Genomic DNA, 18,040 nt, shown 5'->3' on the forward strand with positions numbered 1-18,040 from the left:
CTTTTATATTATATATCCGCTTTATTTTATGTATACATTTTTGGTACAAGAAAGAGAGATACTATATTACAAAACATGTATATAAACATTGGCTTTGAAACAGGATGATTTCTAAAACCAATATGACAATTGAATTGTACAGGAAAACGGTATTAAGACTGAACCACAGTACTCGCCACCCAAGCAGCATTTTTCGGTTAACTTTCCGACTAAGGACTACTTTTCTACTAATCACAACGTTGTAAGCGGTTCAAGAAAGTTATAAAATGTAACTTATAATTACTAACGTTTTTTGGACGTTGTCTAAACGTTAAAATTACGACGTGCTTTTTTTATCACTTTCCCAACGTCAAATTCGAAACAGTTTAAGTCCTATTACCCTACGTTAAGATATTTAACGTTCGCCTGACGTTATTCTCTGCACTACACTTTTCGAGCGACTTCAATACGTAATTCCCAACGTAAACCAACGTTTTGTTATCAAACGTTGTAAAACGCTAACGTTGTAAAACGTCGCCTGTGGTCATTTCTGACTGACGTTAAGAAATCGCGAGAAATTGTAACAAATTCTGCCTAAATGAATGTACAGCAGATTACTGCTGCATCAAGCGGGCATCGTCGACGGCAATTCGCGGCGTCGTGCGTGAGCTACGAGGACTATGCGACGAATGTTGACGATCCACGGCCGAACCGGTCTATCTCATCTCACGCGGTTATCGTCGCGTCGTCGGGAAACAACGCGCGCGCGCCGCGCGATTCACAGCTCGAGAGCGCGTTCGCTCGGCTGCACGGCTGCCATAACCATGCTCTAGATCACCATATAGATGGTATTGCATAGGTCGGATTTGGTTAAGATATACGACTCATTCGCAAATCTAGTATAGAATTTTTAACTAATTGATACTTTATCGACATGTTAAGTCAGTTTGGCGACCTTGTTAAGACTTTTAGTCAATATAGGTACAATTTTGCCTACAGTGGTATACTACTTAGTTTGGAAAAGTCTGAAAAAGTTAATTATTTTATACGAGAAGACAAATTTTAGTAGAATTTATCGCACCTTTTACTACGTAAAGTTTGATATAGTGTGGAACGTTGACTTCGCCATTTTCATTCCTCAAAGAGGAAGGCAAATAATCCGCCATTTTCCAGTATATTTAGATTTATATTTTTTAACGCACTTTATTAACAATTAAAAGCATTTATATAATATCTGTTGTTAAGGTTTTGACAACATATTTATCTTAAAAGTAATTTTGATGAAAAAAAATTAAAATCTACACTTTGGAAAATTTTAGTTATTTATTAGAATATTTAGTAAATTGGAATATTTTAGAAAGGATTCGTCTAATTTTGACTTATCATTTCCACATTTATCAATAAAGTGAGTTTTGTTATACAATTTCAGTGCTGGGTTCGTGTATTTATGGCAAAATTACAATAGTATCAAAGACTGCGCAAACTATATTTTTCCTATAAAGCCATTTTATTTGTGCCAAATTGATAAGTACGTATTATGATACATTTATTACACCAATGCCGTCATATGGTTTGAATGGAAGCACGAAAACTACACCTAAAATGTACGTTGTGAAAAAATAACCTCAGGTCTAGCAGAGTGTACAAAATCAAAGTTTACATACCAACGTTAAAACTTGTGAAAAAAATGTAACCTTAATTTAACTTATATAAGTCGGATTCCAACGTTGGTACAACCTAAATTTGATTCCCCAAATTAGTGCAAAAGAGGGTTGAAACGACGTAGCGAAAACGTTGGATACCAACGTTAAGTGTGTTTATCTTAACGTCGGGCGGACGTCAAAATGCTGCTTGGGCAACAAGTCCTGAAGGTTTAGCAAGATCTGGTGGACAAGAAAACACACAGGGTAGTGGGTGCTGCTAGGAGTTGGGGCTTATCTGTCCACCGCTACATTCTTCTCCGATCTGAATTGACTTTACACTCCTGGGGCGCGATTCTTGAATTCATTCGCAAGAGAAACGTATGCGAAAATTCTGCTCTTATAGAAACGTTGCAGGATGGTTAAAAATTATGCGATAGCCAATCGACCTGCAACTTTCCTGTAAGAATAACCTTTGCGCATACGTTTCTCTTGCGAATGAATTCAAGAATCGAGCTCATACATTTTAATCAACATATTTACAACTTAATTTACGCATATCGCGACATGAGGTAACAAGTGACAATTGGTATATTTATTAATTAAAATAAATTTAACATTTTGTGGGATTACTGTCAGACATTTACTTGCGCAATATTTTTATACATCTGGTGCTATAGAACAGTAGAAAAAGCTTGTACAAGTAATTTTTAAATAAAACTTAATTTAAAAAATAGACATTGGTTCTCTATCATTTACTCATAAATATCCTATACATGTATGTATAAACAGATTTTTAATCTCTATAAATGACAGTACTTTTATAACACTTTTATAAAAAAAGAACAGACTTTTATCGACCTTACTTCAATACTTTTAATACTTAAAGAAATACGTGTTTTGAATATAATATAAAACTCTTAAAATTTAATACTGCTTTTAGAAACTAAAATAATCTTACCTTATAACTATTTTGTCAAATTTTCAGACTTTTTGCTTTTATTACGTTATTCATAAATTAATAAACAGTTCTCGCTTTTATATAGACAAATGAATGACAGTATACTTGGTTATATGCTTAGTTAAACAAACAAAAAATGTCGAAGATATATCAAGTTATTAAGAACGTTTCTTTTGTAACCCTTCTTAAGGTTCCTAAATACTGCTAAAACTACATATATTCAAATTATCAAAATAAAGATGATAGTATGCATTAGTACATTTTGATATAAATTGCAAGAAAAACATACATATACATAGGTTGTGTTCAGGATTTACACAGCCATTCCTGAAAATCTATAGTTCACATTACGATGCTATAGATTTTCAGTATTGGCAGTATATATCGGAATAGGGCTTTTTGCTTTTGACGTCATAATTTGAATATACCTGCAGAAGTACTCAAGAGCCTTTACACATTGCATTACGAGTTACAAAAGACTCTTCAAAGATAATACTTTGAAACCATTACTTCTTTTAGAAATCTTATACTTTTGAACAACTTGGCTTAACCGCAAAGAGCCAAGTAAATCAAGTAAAAACATCTATGACAAGCAGAACGTGCTTGAATCCATTTGAAGACCACGAGCGTAAACGATACGAGCGTAAAACGACAGTATACGACACGAACGTAAAACGAAAGTATACAACATGAGCGTAAACGACACGAGCGTTAACGACAAGAAATGACGACACACGACGCTAAATGATTTAGCAACGATTTTCTTACAATAAGTAATAATCTCCATCTTGATACTTTTATCTGTAAGGAAGTTCTTTGTAAATCCTTTATAAAGTTAAACACTTTTATCGACTTCTTTCAAATACTTTCATACTTTTGCTCTTGTCGATGTAGAGGCTTGTTGGTTATCATGGTTACAAAGTATTGTTATTTTTTGAATTAGTTATAGTTCTGAAATAAATGTTAAAAAATTATTATAACATAAGTGTTAAATAACCACCAAATTAATAATTATTAAGAAAACAATTATTATTTTACTTACTGCCGATGTTCTAAGGAATCATTCTGTGTTTACACTTTTATTTGCTTTGTAACTACGTTTTTTGTTATGTACCCACATTTTAATCATAGGCACGCTTCGTTGTCCTAATAAGTCGGAATGCTTTTTAATAAGTTTTCCAATTTCATTGAATGTGGGTAATTTGTTGTCAGTGGAATTTATGTCATGACCGAAAGCATCGAGAACGATACGTTTTTCATCTGGTGGCCATCGATTGCGACTAGATACTGAAAATAGAATATTAAAATATTTACTAATTTATATAATTGTCTCTAAAAATTTACATATAATATTTAATCGACATTTTATAAAATATTTTAAGATTTATACATACAGAGTAAGTAACGAGAAGTTTTGAATTCAAAATATACATTTATTGTAGATTAGGTCATCCAGAACAAAAATTTCTCTATCATTTTGCAAACCACGCAAATTTTTGAGTTATTAATTAAAGAAACCTCTATACATGGCAATTTTTAATAATTCAAAATTTTGCATGGTTTGCAAAATGGTAAAAGACTGTTTTGTTCAGTATGACCAAATCTACATGTACATCGACAGAAATTTATGAATATATGACCGGTATTGATAGTTCGATGTTATATTTAAGACCGTCTTAATTTCATCCTCAGATACTGTAAGAGCTGTTTTATTGGCTACATATAGCATCTGAAGATAAACTTAAGACGGTCTTAAATATAAGATTTAATTATGAATGTGCCTTTTATCTCAAAGAATCTATATAACTTCAAATTCTAAATTAGATCCACCCACTGACCATTAAAGTACAAATAAAAAAATTTTAATTTAATTCATTTGTATAAGAATAAAGTACCTTGTTGAAAATCCCGGATGGTTCTTCTGGATGCAACTCCCTCATTAATTTCGTCATCATAAGTTTTCGTGGTCGTCTTCGTTGTAATTTCCATATCTGAGAGTTTAGAGTCAGAATCATTACTGTCACTTTCATCCATATTAACTTTTTGTGCTGCTTCGAGATGTTGAGATATGTCTAAGATTTCTTTTTCTATAACAGGTTGTCTGTAGTAGAGATAAATGAATTTTATTGGCATGGCTCATAAAATTTGCAAGCAATTGAAATTTAATTTTTTGATAGATTATAATGAATATATATTGATGTTATATGCTTCTGTAATTGAATTCCACGAATAGTATCTGGATTTTCTACGCCACTTTTTACTGCATATTGCCGTAATAAGTCACACGCCAAAAGATATTTATGATTATCTTTCTTAAGCGAAGGAAGACCAAATAGATACGAATTTTTTGAAAAAACTTTCGCAGCTTTTCTATGCTTTAAAATCATTTCGATGCAGCACGGGGGGTCTATTACGTATTTTTTCACGAGGTAAAAATGCAAAAAGTGAGAAAATTTACTAGAGTATATACGATTTCATTGGTCGAAATCTGGTAAATTTGTTCACTTTTTGCATTTTTACCTCGTGAAAAGATACGTAACGCCCGTATCACTCTAGCGATTGGCGATTGCGTCTACGTTTGCGTTTACGTCTCTTGATCAATCAGAAAGTAGCTGCTGGTGATTGCGATTCGCGATTTCCGTTCTGATTGGTCAAAAAACGTAGACGCAAACGTAAATGCAATCGTCAATCGCTAGTGTGACGGGCCCCCTGTTCTACAATGCGTCGTGCTGTCGAATTTCGGAACGCAGCCGATGGTCCAATGAGGAAAATTCGCTTTCGAAAAAGAAATTTTCTCATTGGACCATCTTTTGCGTTCCGAAATCCGACTACGACATAGGGTGCGTTCGGGAAGACGTTATTAGTACTATTTGCTTATTTTATCCTTGTTTTACACCTGATGAGCGATAAAGATGGAATGACGCAATAACGCTAATCGCGCGCTTCTGAACGCAGCCATACTACTGATTGGTCGCGTTCAGCAGACACAACTGTTGAGTTTGTCTCATCAATACTCTGCGTTGATTGGTTGGTTCTAAAAGTAAGAGCCAATTACGTTTGACCGCTACTCCGCGGCTTGGTCTGCTGAACGCGGCTATTGTAGAACTGGCCTTAGGACCGATCTATATTTTTTTTAGTATACTGAAGGTAAAATATAACATGTTAAATATACTGAAGATAAACCTACAATTTTGAAAGATTGAAATAAACTTAGTCAAAGCATAACATAAGTCCAAGATGAAAATTTCATTTATATACAATGTGTTTATTACAAGGCCATGTTCCGTAACGCGCATATGCGCGCATTTTCTATAGTAAACGTTACGTATACTATAGATAAATACGCGCATATGCGCGTTACGGAACGCAGAGTAAAACATTCTGCAAGCAGCAATGACCAAAGTTATTTCAATTTTGAAGTAATAATATGTCGCAAAAACAGTAAAAAAATTATGTTGTATAAATGTGTTTCTTAAAACGTACAAAAAAAATGTCGTTCATTTGGAGCATATTTTACAGCAAAATAGAGGAAGTGGACCTTTTACTTCTATTGGGAGGCGGTCAATGCAATATGAGCAATATACGTTATTACATTTCAAAGCCTTTATGTTATTCTTTGTTAATAAAACATAACAATTGTTGCACGCTGGTACAGTTGCTAAAAGCCGAAAGTATTTTAAAATAATTATATTTTAATAATTAACATATTTAATTAAAAATTTAATAATTATAAAGACTTACTCTTTCTTTGAGATGTCCCGCAAGCCAAGGATGGCCATAGGCACTCTCCCAACATAATCATTGAACAGATTTGCGATCTACAGTTTTTCGGATATGTTTCTCTTAAAATGTAAGCTAAACGCTTCATTTCCAAGTAAATTTCTTGCCGAAAAGGTCGTGTACAATTGTTGATTTCAATGAGCTCATCGCTTGTAAGATGCACCTTTTTGCATGTATTACTTCTATTACAATAAGGATTAGTGCAACTTTCCACTTTATGAAGCATTTGGCATGCCTCTCTATTGCACACACGCAACATAAAAGTCTCGGCAAATCATATTGACAATACAGAGGAAACGACAAAAGCAAATACAACAATAGCACTAAACAACACTAGCTTTAGTACACGTCAGTATGTACACGTAAACGTGTAAGTAGTTAACAGAAAGAAACTTAACCTAATCCTACCGGCTTTTTTGCGATATCATTAAGGGCCAGTCTACAATAACTGTTGTAAGTTGTGAGTCGTAAGAATTGACCAATCACAGTTCATTATTCTTCTACAAAGAGAAATTCTTCTACAAATGAAATTTTCATCTTGGACTTATGTTATGCTTTGACTAAGTTTATTTCAATCTTTCAAAATTGTAGGTTTATCTTCAGTATATTTAACATGTTATATTTTACCTTCAGTATACTAAAAAAATATAGATTGGTCCTAAGACCAGTTCTACAATAGCCGCGTTCAGCAGACCAAGCCGCGGAGTAGCGGTCAAACGTGATTGGCTCTTACTTTTAGAACCAACCAATCAACGCAGAGTATTGATGAGACAAACTCAACAGTTGTGTCTGCTGAACGCGACCAATCAGTAGTATGGCTGCGTTCAGAAGCGCGCTATTAGCGTTATTGCGTCATTCCATCTTTATCGCTCATCAGGTGTAAAACAAGGATAGAATAAGCAAATAGTACTAATAACGTCTTCCCGAACGCACCCTATGTCGTAGTCGGATTTCGGAACGCAACCGATGGTCCAATGAGAAAATTTCTTTTTCGAAAGCGATATTTCCTCATTGGACCATCGGCTGCGTTCCGAAATTTGACAGCACGACGTATTGTAGAACAGGGGGCCCGTCACACTAGCGATTGGCGATTGCATTTACGTTTGCGTCTACGTCTTTTGACCAATCAGAACGGAAATCGCGAATCGCAATCACCAGCAGCTACTTTCTGATTGATCAAGAGACGTAAACGCAAACGTAGACGCAATCGCCAATCGCTAGAGTGATACGGGCGTTACGTATCTTTTCACGAGGTAAAAATGCAAAAAGTGAACAGATTTACCAGATTTCGACCAATGAAATCGTATACACTCTAGTAAATTTTCTCACTTTTCGCATTTTTACCTCGTGAAAAAATACGTAATAGACCCCCAGGGCTGCATCAAAATGATTTTAAAGCATAGAAAAGCTGCGAAATTTTTTTCAAAAAATTCGTATCTATTTGGTCTTCCTTCGCTTAAGAAAGATAATCATAAATATCTTTTGGCGTGTGACTTATTACGGCAATATGCAGTAAAAAGTGGCGTAGAAAATCCAGATACTATTCGTGGAATTCAATTACAGAAGCATATAACATCAATATATATTTATTATAATCTATCAAAAAATTAAATTTCAATTCCTTGCAAATTTTATGAGCCATGCCGATAAAATTCATTTATCTCTACTACAGACAACCTGTTATAGAAAAAGAAATCTTAGACATATCTCAACATCTCGAAGCAGCACAAAAAGTTAATATGGATGAAAGTGACAGTAATGATTCTGACTCTAAACTCTCAGATATGGAAATTACAACGAAGACGACCACGAAAACTTATGATGACGAAATTAATGAGGGAGTTGCATCCAGAAGAACCATCCGGGATTTTCAACAAGGTACTTTATTCTTATACAAATGAATTAAATTAAAATTTTTTTATTTGTACCTTAATGGTCAATGGGTGGATCTAATTTAGAATTTGAGGTTATATAGATTCTTTGAGATAAAAGGCACATTCATAATTCAATCTTATATTTAAGACCGTCTTAAGTTTATCTTCAGATGCTATGTAGCCAATAAAACAGCTCTTACAGTATCTGAGGATGAAATTAAGACGGTCTTAAATATAACATCGAACTATCAATACCGGTCATATATTCATAAATGTCTGTCGATGTACATGTAGATTTGGTCATACTGAACAAAACAGTCTTTTACCATTTTGCAAACCATGCAAAATTTTGAATTATTAAAAATTGCCATGTATAGAGGTTTCTTTAATTAATAACTCAAAAATTTGCGTGGTTTGCAAAATGATAGAGAAATTTTTGTTCTGGATGACCTAATCTACAATAAATGTATATTTTGAATTCAAAACTTCTCGTTACTTACTCTGTATGTATAAATCTTAAAATATTTTATAAAATGTCGATTAAATATTATATGTAAATTTTTAGAGACAATTATATAAATTAGTAAATATTTTAATATTCTATTTTCAGTATCTAGTTGCAATCGCAATGGCCACCAGATGAAAAACGTATCGTTCTCGATGCTTTCGGTCATGACATAAATTCCACTGACAACAAATTACCCACATTCAATGAAATTGGAAAACTTATTAAAAAGCATTCCGACTTATTAGGACAACGAAGAGTGCCTATGATTAAAATGTGGGTACATAACAAAAAACGTAGTTACAAAGCAAATAAAAGTGTAAACACAGAATGATTCCTTAGAACATCGGCAGTAAGTAAAATAATAATTGTTTTCTTAATAATTATTAATTTGGTGGTTATTTAACACTTATGTTATAATAATTTTTTAACATTTATTTCAGAACTATAACTAATTCAAAAAATAGCAATACTTTGTAACCATGATAACCAACAAGCCTCTACATCGACAAGAGCAAAAGTATGAAAGTATTTGAAAGAAGTCGATAAAAGTGTTTAACTTTATAAAGGATTTACAAAGAACTTCCTTACAGATAAAAGTATCAAGATGGAGATTATTACTTATTGTAAGAAAATCGTTGCTAAATCATTTATATAGCGTCGTGTGTCGTCATTTCTTGTCGTTAACGCTCGTGTCGTTTACGCTCATGTTGTATGTCGTTAACGCTCGTGTCGTTTACGCTCGTGGTCTTCAAATGGATTCAAGCACGTTCTGCTTGTCATAGATGTTTTCACTCGATTTACTTGGCTCTTTGCGGTTAAGCCAAGTTGTTCAAAAGTATAAGATTTCTAAAAGAAGTAATGGTTTCAAAGTATTATCTTTGAAGGGTCTTTTGTAACTCGTAATGCAATGTGTAAAGGCTCTTTAGTACTTCTGCAGGTATATTAAAATTATGACGTCAAAAGCAAAAAGCCCTATTCCGATATATACTGCCAATACTGAAAATCTATAGCATCGTAATGTGAACTATAGATTTTCAGGAATGGCTGTGTAAATCCTGAACACAACCTATGTATATGTATGTTTTTCTTGCAATTTACATCAAAATATACTAATGCATACTATCATCTTTATTTTGATAATTTGAATATATGTAGTTTTAGCAGTATTTAGGAACCTTAAGGAGGGTTACAAAAGAAACGTTCTTAATAACTTGATATATCTTCGACATTTTTTGTTTGTTTAACTAAGCATATAACCAAGTATACTGACATTCACTTGTCTATATAGAAGAGAGAACTGTTTATTAATTTATATATAACGTAATAAAAGCAAAAAGTCTGAAAATTTGACAAAATAGTTATAAGGTAAGATTATTTTAGTTTCTAAAAGCAGTATTAAATTTTAAGAGTTTTATATTATATTCAAAACACGTATTTCTTTAAGTATTAAAAGTATTGAAGTAAGGTCGATAAAAGTCTGTTTTTTTTTTTTATAAAAGTGTTATAAAAGTACTGTCATTTATAGAGATTAAAAATCTGTTTATACATATGTACATGTATAGGATATTTATGAGTAAATGATAGAGAACCAATGTCTATTTTTTAAATTAAGTTTTATTTAAAAATTACTTGTATAAGCTTTTTCTACTGTTCTATAGCACCAGATGTATAAAAATATTGCGCAAGTAAATGTCTGACAGTAATCCCACAAAATGTTAAATTTATTTTAATTAATAAATATACCAATTGTCACTTGTTACCTCATGTCGCGATATGCGTAAATTAAGTTGTAAATATGTTGATTAAAATGTATGAGCTCGATTCTTGAATTCATTCGCAAGAGAAACGTATGCGCAAAGGTTATTCTTACAGGAAAATTGCAGGTCGATTGGCTATCGCATAATTTTTAACCATCCTGCAACGTTTCTATAAGAGCAGAATTTTCGCATACGTTTCTCTTGCGAATGAATTCAAGAATCGCGCCCCAGGAGTGTAAAGTCAATTCAGATTGGAGAAGAATGTAGCGGTGGACAGATAAGCCCCAACTCCTAGCAGCACCCACTACGACTCTGTGTGTTTTCTTGTCCACCAGATCTTGCTAAACCTTCAGGACTTGTTGGCGAGTGCTGTGGTCCAGTCTTAATACCGTTTTCCTGTGCAATTCAATTGTCATATTGGTTTTAGAAATCATCCTGTTTCAAAGCCAATGTTTATATACATGTTTTGTAATATAGTATCTCTTTTTCTTGTACCAAAAATGTATACATAAAATGAAGCGGATATATAATATAAAAGAAACAATCCAAAGAGATAAATACTTAACTATACATTGTCTTATATGCATGTCGTTATATGCATCATGCGTGAAACGTAATGTATGTGCCCTTTAAGCCTGTTCTTTTTAGCTGAATTTATTGGACGGTTCATCTTTCCTCTTTTTCTTTTCATCTTGACGAAAAGAAGAAAAGAACATATAAGAAAAGATAAAAGAAAAGAATATATCGGAGAAAGTTAAATTGATTTTAATTGTCGTCTGAAATAAATTCTTCTTGAGCATAAGTTTATAGATAAATCATTATATCTGTATCGTGTTTTTCGATACTTCTTTATAGGATATAGAAGCAGTCTAGTAACTAGTCCTAGCAATATTCCAATACAATAGATCTTTCTTATTTTTGCATCCAATTTCCATATCTGTGGTACAATAACATACCATGGTGTTTGCAAAATCCCCGTCAGTGAAAGGAGTAATTTACAACGCAAATGGCTGTTTCCGCGTTTCTTAAAGTTATTTGACGTTTAATACTTTGTGACATGGTTTATATACTCATGCGAAATATGATAACTGTTATGGTATATTTGAAATTTAATATTTTATGTTGTTTATATATTGAAATTATTCAACATTTATTTCAGATATAATAGAACTGGGAGCGACATATTCCATGGATATATAATAGTTTGGAGAGTACACCTGTTACCAAGCATCAAAAAAGAATATGAATTCTTTTATCTCACTTTAAAAAATCTCGTGTTTTGTTAATAAATTCTTTTTTGGTGCTTGATAACAGGTCTGCTCTCCAAACTATTACATATGCATAGAATATGTCGCTCTCAGTTCTATTATATCTGAAATTGGTGTTGAATAATGCCAATAAATAGCATAAAATATTAAATTTTAAATATACAATAACTTTTATCATATCTCACATGTTTACAAACCATTTTAGAAAGTAGTAAACGTCAAATAATTTTAAGAAACGCGGAAACAGTCATTTGCATTGTAAATTGCTCCTTGCACAGCAGTGAGGCTGATTTTGCACTAAACACCATGATATGCTATTAGTACCCAAAATATGGAAATTGGATGCTTAACTGTAATGAGAAAGATCTGTTGTACTGAACATTACTAGGAATGTCACTAAACTGCATTCTTATCTTATGAAGAAATATCGAAATACATGATACTTATTGAAATATTGATTTGTCTAATTAATGCTCCAAGAAGAATTTATTCCAGACAACTGTAACTGACAATTATAATCAGTTTAACTTCATCTGATATATTCTTTTCTTCTTATTTGTTCTTTTCTTCTTCTCGCCAACGAGAGAAGAAAAAAAGGAAAGATAAACCGTGCAAAAAAAGCTAAAAAGAATAGTCCTAAAGAGAGAATATACCTATTTATATAATATACATTACGCGTACAGCGTACAGCACGCTTGCTCGTGAGTATGTACACCCACGCATGCCCACGCATACGTGTGCTCGGGCAATTCGGGCATGCATAGTACGCATGAACGCTCATGACATACGCAAATACGTATTAACCTGTACGTACGCGTGTCGCATGAATGGGTGCATCCAGGAGTGCACCCGCTCATTGAGCCGCTAAGTAGCAATTGAATGTAATTGGCTCTTACCTTTGGATCCAACCAATCACACTTAATTGTTATTTAGCGGCTCAGTGAGCGGTCATGCTTGTGGATGCACCCATTATAATGCAGACAACTACGTAAATGTACGTAAATAAATTTATTATCTATAAGGTATTCAGAACAGTAAGGATAAATGATGCGTTATGCGCATCATGCGTGAAACAAAATGTATGCGTTTCATTTTTGTAACCCAGTTCATCTTTTCCCTTCTTCACCCCAAGTGAAAAGAAAAAGAAGAAAGATGAACCGTGCAAAAAATTCAGCTAAAAAGAACAGACCTAATGGGTACATTCCGTTTCACGCATGATGCGCATAACGCATCGTTTATCTTTGTTGTTCACCGATTGTTAAACAAGGATATTTAATGACGCTTCATACGTGAATTGGAATTTATCCTTTAGATCTGTTCTTTTTAGCTAATCTTGCACAGTTTATATTTTCTCTTTTTCTTGCATGATAAAAACTGCGGTCCACTTGATGCTACAAATGCTTTGAAGCGTTCGATTGACCAATCAAAAGAAAGAATTTTACTAATTTATTAATCAAAGAATATTTCAAAGCATTTATAGTATTAAGTAGACCGTGATGTATTAATATTCTGAATTCGACGTTTATGTATCACAGGTCACCGATGACGAGATCTTGGCGCTCCATAGTTTTCGGTGTCTAGATGTATCAATACTTTGAATTTGACGTCTATATATCCCAGGTCGCCGATGACGGAACCTGGGCTGTAGTTTTTAATATCTAGATGTATTAATACTTCAAATTCGATTTCTACGTGTCCCAGGTCGCTGATTCAACATATTAATATATCTAGACACCGAAAACTACGGAGCGCATTATCTGGACTACGTCATCGGCGACCTAGGACACGTAGACATCGAATTCAAAGTATTTATACATCTAGACACCGAAAACTACGGAGCGTCTAAAGGCCGGTTTTCACACGCAATGATTGGTGGCGCCAACTGACTGGCATTCATTGGCGCCAGAACCAACTGGCAAACTCACAAGTGTTTACACAGTGATTGGCGTATAATATGGAAAATATTTAACATTTATTAAACAGACAGTAAATGACAACAACCATATAACCTCAAATTTTGAGGTTATATGCTTTGGCCAATAACCGCCAGTAAACGCCACATTACTAGCGCCAGTTTGCATCAAGTGTTTACATTTGCATTTTTACTGACATTAGTCGACTGGCGCGGCCTGGCGCCACCAATCATTGCGTGTGAAAACCGGCCTTAAGTCCCGTCATCGGCGACATGAGATACGTAGACGTGATAATTTCATATAGAAATTTTTTAACCGGATGTTCATTTCCGGCCAACTGTATATATTAGTAATTATTCATATTTTACAAAATATGGTGTGCGTTTAGCAATAATATAATTTTTATCTCCGCTATCTTATTGTCATTAAAATATACGAATTATGTACTTATATTATAAATATATAAATCGTATGCATGTATACATATCGGTACCGTTAATATACGATACATAAAAAAACGCGGTACCTTTAAAACACTGTAGAAATACAGCATTTATTTTTTGCGATAACTTTGATAATATCGTATACATACGAATTATTTGCATTATGTATACGTGTATGGATCAATGTAAACCTATGTATACAAAAATATTGGCACCTTTCTTTCGGTCCAGCTAAAATACGCTACGCGTATATATATATATATATATATATATATATATATATATATATATATATATTCATTTATGAAGTACTTTTAATAGCTTATTGTAATTGTTTGGGCGTCGCTTTCCGACGGTCGCCCTGAATCTGGATTCCGCTCAGAGTTGAGCGAGAAGCGTGGATGACGCGAGTCGTAAATTCGCGGGAGGAATGAGGATTAAAGCACTCGGAACACAGATTGCACAAAGAAATATATAGTCTTTATTTCAAAAACGGAAAAGACGCGAGGGGGAACAACGGATCGTGCGCCGCGGATTCGGAAATCTTCTGAGTCGTTCGTACTTTTCTGCCAGGTATCGCGAACGGAAATCTTGTCTCAGCTTCTCGCATCGAAGCCTCTCGCGGAGCGGAGATCTTGTACGCGTCAAAAGGAAATATTGAGCGCGCAGCAGAAGAACGATCGCGAGCGGAGCACGACCGGAAGTTTTCGAACCTCTCGCTAAGTAGCACACTTAATAAAAAAATATAAGTAACTTTGATCCGCACTTTAAGACGAAACGAGCGAGTAGCGATTCAAGCAGCGATTTAAGATGGAGAGAGCCGTGCTGTCTTTAGACAAGGATTGATACGCGACGACTTTCGGCTATGAGTTCTGGCCCACGACTTGAGGCTAGGAATCCTCAGCAACGACTGACTGTCCGGCGAGCGAGTTCGCCGTTTACTCAAGAGGGTTGTTTTTCAGGAACAAACGAGCGATGAGAGCTGAATCGCTATTCGTCCGTATGGTCACATCACGCGTCACAACAGCCGTTTCCGTGCTTCGACAAATAAGGGAGCACTCTCGTAACGCGTGATCACGATCGATGGGTTTCGAGGGCGCGGGAATCGCGGGGAACGCATGTTTCGAACAAGTTCGACAGAGCTCGAACCACATAAACATCGGTATTTCTCGATGTTAAATATAATAATGTTTTTGAGCCGATGTTTCGCGTAGGAAAGTTCGACGGATCTCGAACAGTAATATACGCAATATATATATAAATCTTATTATAATTTATATTGTTTGTACTGTATTAGAGGTGTAGGTAATAAATAAAGAAATTAACAAATGTTTGATGTATATAATATCTTATTTATTACACTGTACATCTAAAAGCTTAATAGACAGGGCATTTTTGTTATCTCATCTTTCCCTGCACGCAAAAAATTTCAGACTGGTCATTGAAATCTTACTTAATAATTGCTATCCATTGGGATTTATTTTTAAAATATTACTTGAACGTCTTAAGCTATTGTTTAACAGAGGCTCTAATGTGAATGTGAGACAGGATGATGAAGAGGTTGTTTCTTTTTTTACCATACCTCTCATCCCTACAATAACAGAAAAATTTAAGAACGTCACAAGGGATTTGAAAGTGAGACTATCTTATAACAGCTCAAACAAGATGCGTGCATTCATCAAACCTCACAAAGATAGCCTCCCGCGATCCAAAAAGTGTAATGTAGTATATAAAATCAATTGCAATGATTGTGATGCTTCTTATGTGGGCCAAACGAATAGGCAAATGCAAACAAGAATCAAGGAGCATCAGAATCATATTAATTAGAACGCACCGAATCAGTCTGTCATAACGAAGCATCAATTAGAATTAAATCACAATTTTGATTGGAACAATGTTAAAATACTAGACAGGGAACCCTATTATTACAAACGATTGATTTCGGAGATGATATACATAAAGGGGCAGGCAAATGGTTTGAATTTGCAAACGGACACGGAAGGTTTTCCGGATACTTATTTGAGTGCGATCGAGAGATTAGCAAAATTTTAAAATAATGTCCTGATTGCCAAAGCTAAGGTCATGCTACTCAAGGATCTTGCGATCATGCTGGGTAGGAACTTTGTTACAAAGGCCATTGCTTACAACAACAATGGCCTCTGCTCTAAATTGCAACGCACATTGGACCGGGAGAACTACCGCCGCTATCGTCAACCGACCTATAAACTCTCGATGCTATCGAAGATTTGGAAGAAACTAAGGTTTAGAACCGGGATTGGTCCCCAGAGACTTCCTGAAGTCTTTCAAGGACCCTACGGCGCCCATACCTTTAAACCGACCGTTGATCTAAAAACTGGTATTGCGAGGAAGCAGGAACGCTTTCCGGACAAAGCTTTGATCAATGACATTATGGAGAGGCATCTGTCCGCTTCCCCGGATATCATTTATACGGATGGCTCATACAACGAGACAAGTCTGGTTATATCCGATCAGGAAAAAGCATATAAAATGAGCCTGCCGATTCATGCTTGTCATACACAGCGGAAGCTTTTGCTGTTAAATCTGCCTTACAACTCATGATTCTTCAGCATGTGCACAGGAGGAAAGATATCATCATTATGTCAGATTGCAAATCGGTCCTGCAATCTATTTACAATAATCATATCAACGTTCATAAAAACCGATATGTCACGGAGGCTAGACGATACTTATTTGAACTCGAGAGATCTTTGGGTAAAAGAGTGATATTGGTATGGATTCCTGCACACGTGGGTATCGCCGGTAACGAGCTCGCGGATGAGCTGGCAAAGAAGGCATCCCTCGAGGAAGCCGATCCGTCTATTGAAGTGCCGGTGGGGGACTTCAGGACCCTTGATAAGAAAGAAGCATGGGAGACTACACAGACATCTATCGTGCGCGATTCTGCGTTCAAGGGAGCGTTTTATTTTGAACATTTTTATGACAGACTTTCTACCAAACTCTGGTTTCGGATAAACTCCGAGATATATTTTGTGACGTTAAGAGCCAATTACTTTAACTTAGGTTCCTCGTTAAAAAGAAACAGATATATAGAACATGAGAGATGTGAATGCGGATACGAAAGAGAGGATCTATACCATGTTTTATTAATCTGCCGAAAATATTTTAGAATTATTATGGACCAAGACCTGAGAAAAGCGAATTATCTAGCTAACATAGATTTAATACATATCTTTAAGTCTAAACAATCGGAAGTGTTATATATTATTTTCCAATTTTTTAAAAAAATTGGTAAAGTTGTTTAACTCCTGTCTTCAGTGACTTTTTTAATTTTCGAGTCTACACAGCTTGTGCCAATTATATTTGAGTATAAGGCACCTCATTTCCTCAACCGAGGAAATTACTGAAAAAACCCCCCCTCCATTCAACGGTGGGAGAATGGTAGGACACGCGACTTGTGCGTCAGCTGACGCGTGCGACGTTGCCAAGCAGCCACTCAAGACGGCCACGTGACTCTCGTGTCGTGTCGAAACGTCGAAAGTTGCCGAAAGTTTGTCGAAAGTTTCGCTTTATTTATATACGGTACGGTCAATCAATTTAGTGTCGCGTCAGTATCTTTAGAAATGTTTATTGGATCGATTAGACAATTTTTTATTCGTTCATCTACTCGAGAAGTATGAACGTATTCCATAAATGTGCGATCTGACCCTTCTTTCCCTATTATCATCATGTAAAATTGGCAAAGTTTACAAACATATATCTCCGGAACCAAGCGATAAAAAAATTCGAAATTTTTCAGACACACTCTAGGAACGTGAACCTTTTATTTAATATCATATTTTCCGGGCTATCTACATTTGACCTAAATGCTAGAACCACCTTAAACATTAGAGTTTAAACATTATCTGAAATGTAGCTATATTGTTAATATTTACTGC

General features: G+C 34.8%; 3 protein-coding genes across 8 annotated transcripts in view; 1 reads left to right on the plus strand and 2 right to left on the minus strand.

Annotated features, from left to right (window-relative positions):
- Window positions 1-18,040, minus strand: part of LOC143902849 (UDP-glucosyltransferase 2-like) — a 153,046-nt gene that overhangs the window by 28,865 nt on the left and 106,141 nt on the right. The window contains exon 6 of one of the 4 annotated variants that reach the window (XM_077416031.1): window positions 10,339-10,895. The exons of 2 other annotated variants lie outside the window; for them this stretch is intronic. In XM_077416031.1, coding sequence (XP_077272157.1) covers window positions 10,841-10,895 — 55 coding nt within the window. In that variant the 3' untranslated portion in view covers window positions 10,339-10,840. Of the gene's footprint in view, window positions 1-10,338; window positions 10,896-15,491; window positions 17,982-18,040 lie in introns of those variants that run through there. One more of the 4 variants, XM_077416033.1, reaches the window with a different exon arrangement.
- LOC143902852 (uncharacterized) lies at window positions 909-6,819 on the minus strand. Of its 2 annotated transcripts, XR_013258510.1 has the most exons (5): window positions 6,322-6,819; window positions 4,476-4,681; window positions 3,623-3,867; window positions 3,455-3,531; window positions 909-3,381 (listed from the first exon to the last, which is right to left on the minus strand). XR_013258510.1 is itself a non-coding variant. In XM_077416036.1 (4 exons), the coding sequence occupies exons 1-3, from the start codon at window positions 6,357-6,359 to the stop codon at window positions 3,641-3,643; spliced, it is 471 nt and encodes a 156-aa protein (XP_077272162.1). In that variant the 5' UTR covers window positions 6,360-6,812; the 3' UTR covers window positions 909-3,531; window positions 3,623-3,640. The 2 variants fall into 2 exon arrangements, 1 of the variants encoding a protein (XP_077272162.1); XM_077416036.1 differs by having other exon boundaries at window positions 909-3,531; window positions 6,322-6,812.
- LOC143902853 (uncharacterized) lies at window positions 7,807-9,449 on the plus strand. Of its 2 annotated transcripts, XM_077416038.1 has the most exons (4): window positions 7,807-8,238; window positions 8,845-9,091; window positions 9,183-9,259; window positions 9,333-9,449. In XM_077416038.1, the coding sequence occupies exons 1-2, from the start codon at window positions 8,001-8,003 to the stop codon at window positions 8,913-8,915; spliced, it is 309 nt and encodes a 102-aa protein (XP_077272164.1). In that variant the 5' UTR covers window positions 7,807-8,000; the 3' UTR covers window positions 8,916-9,091; window positions 9,183-9,259; window positions 9,333-9,449. The 2 variants fall into 2 exon arrangements, with proteins under 2 accessions (XP_077272164.1, XP_077272163.1); XM_077416037.1 differs by having other exon boundaries at window positions 9,183-9,449.

Source organism: Temnothorax americanus, unplaced genomic scaffold, assembly GCF_048541705.1.
Source record: "Temnothorax americanus isolate GAGA-0224 unplaced genomic scaffold, ASM4854170v1 Scaffold40, whole genome shotgun sequence".
Classification (NCBI taxonomy): domain Eukaryota; kingdom Metazoa; phylum Arthropoda; class Insecta; order Hymenoptera; family Formicidae; genus Temnothorax; species Temnothorax americanus.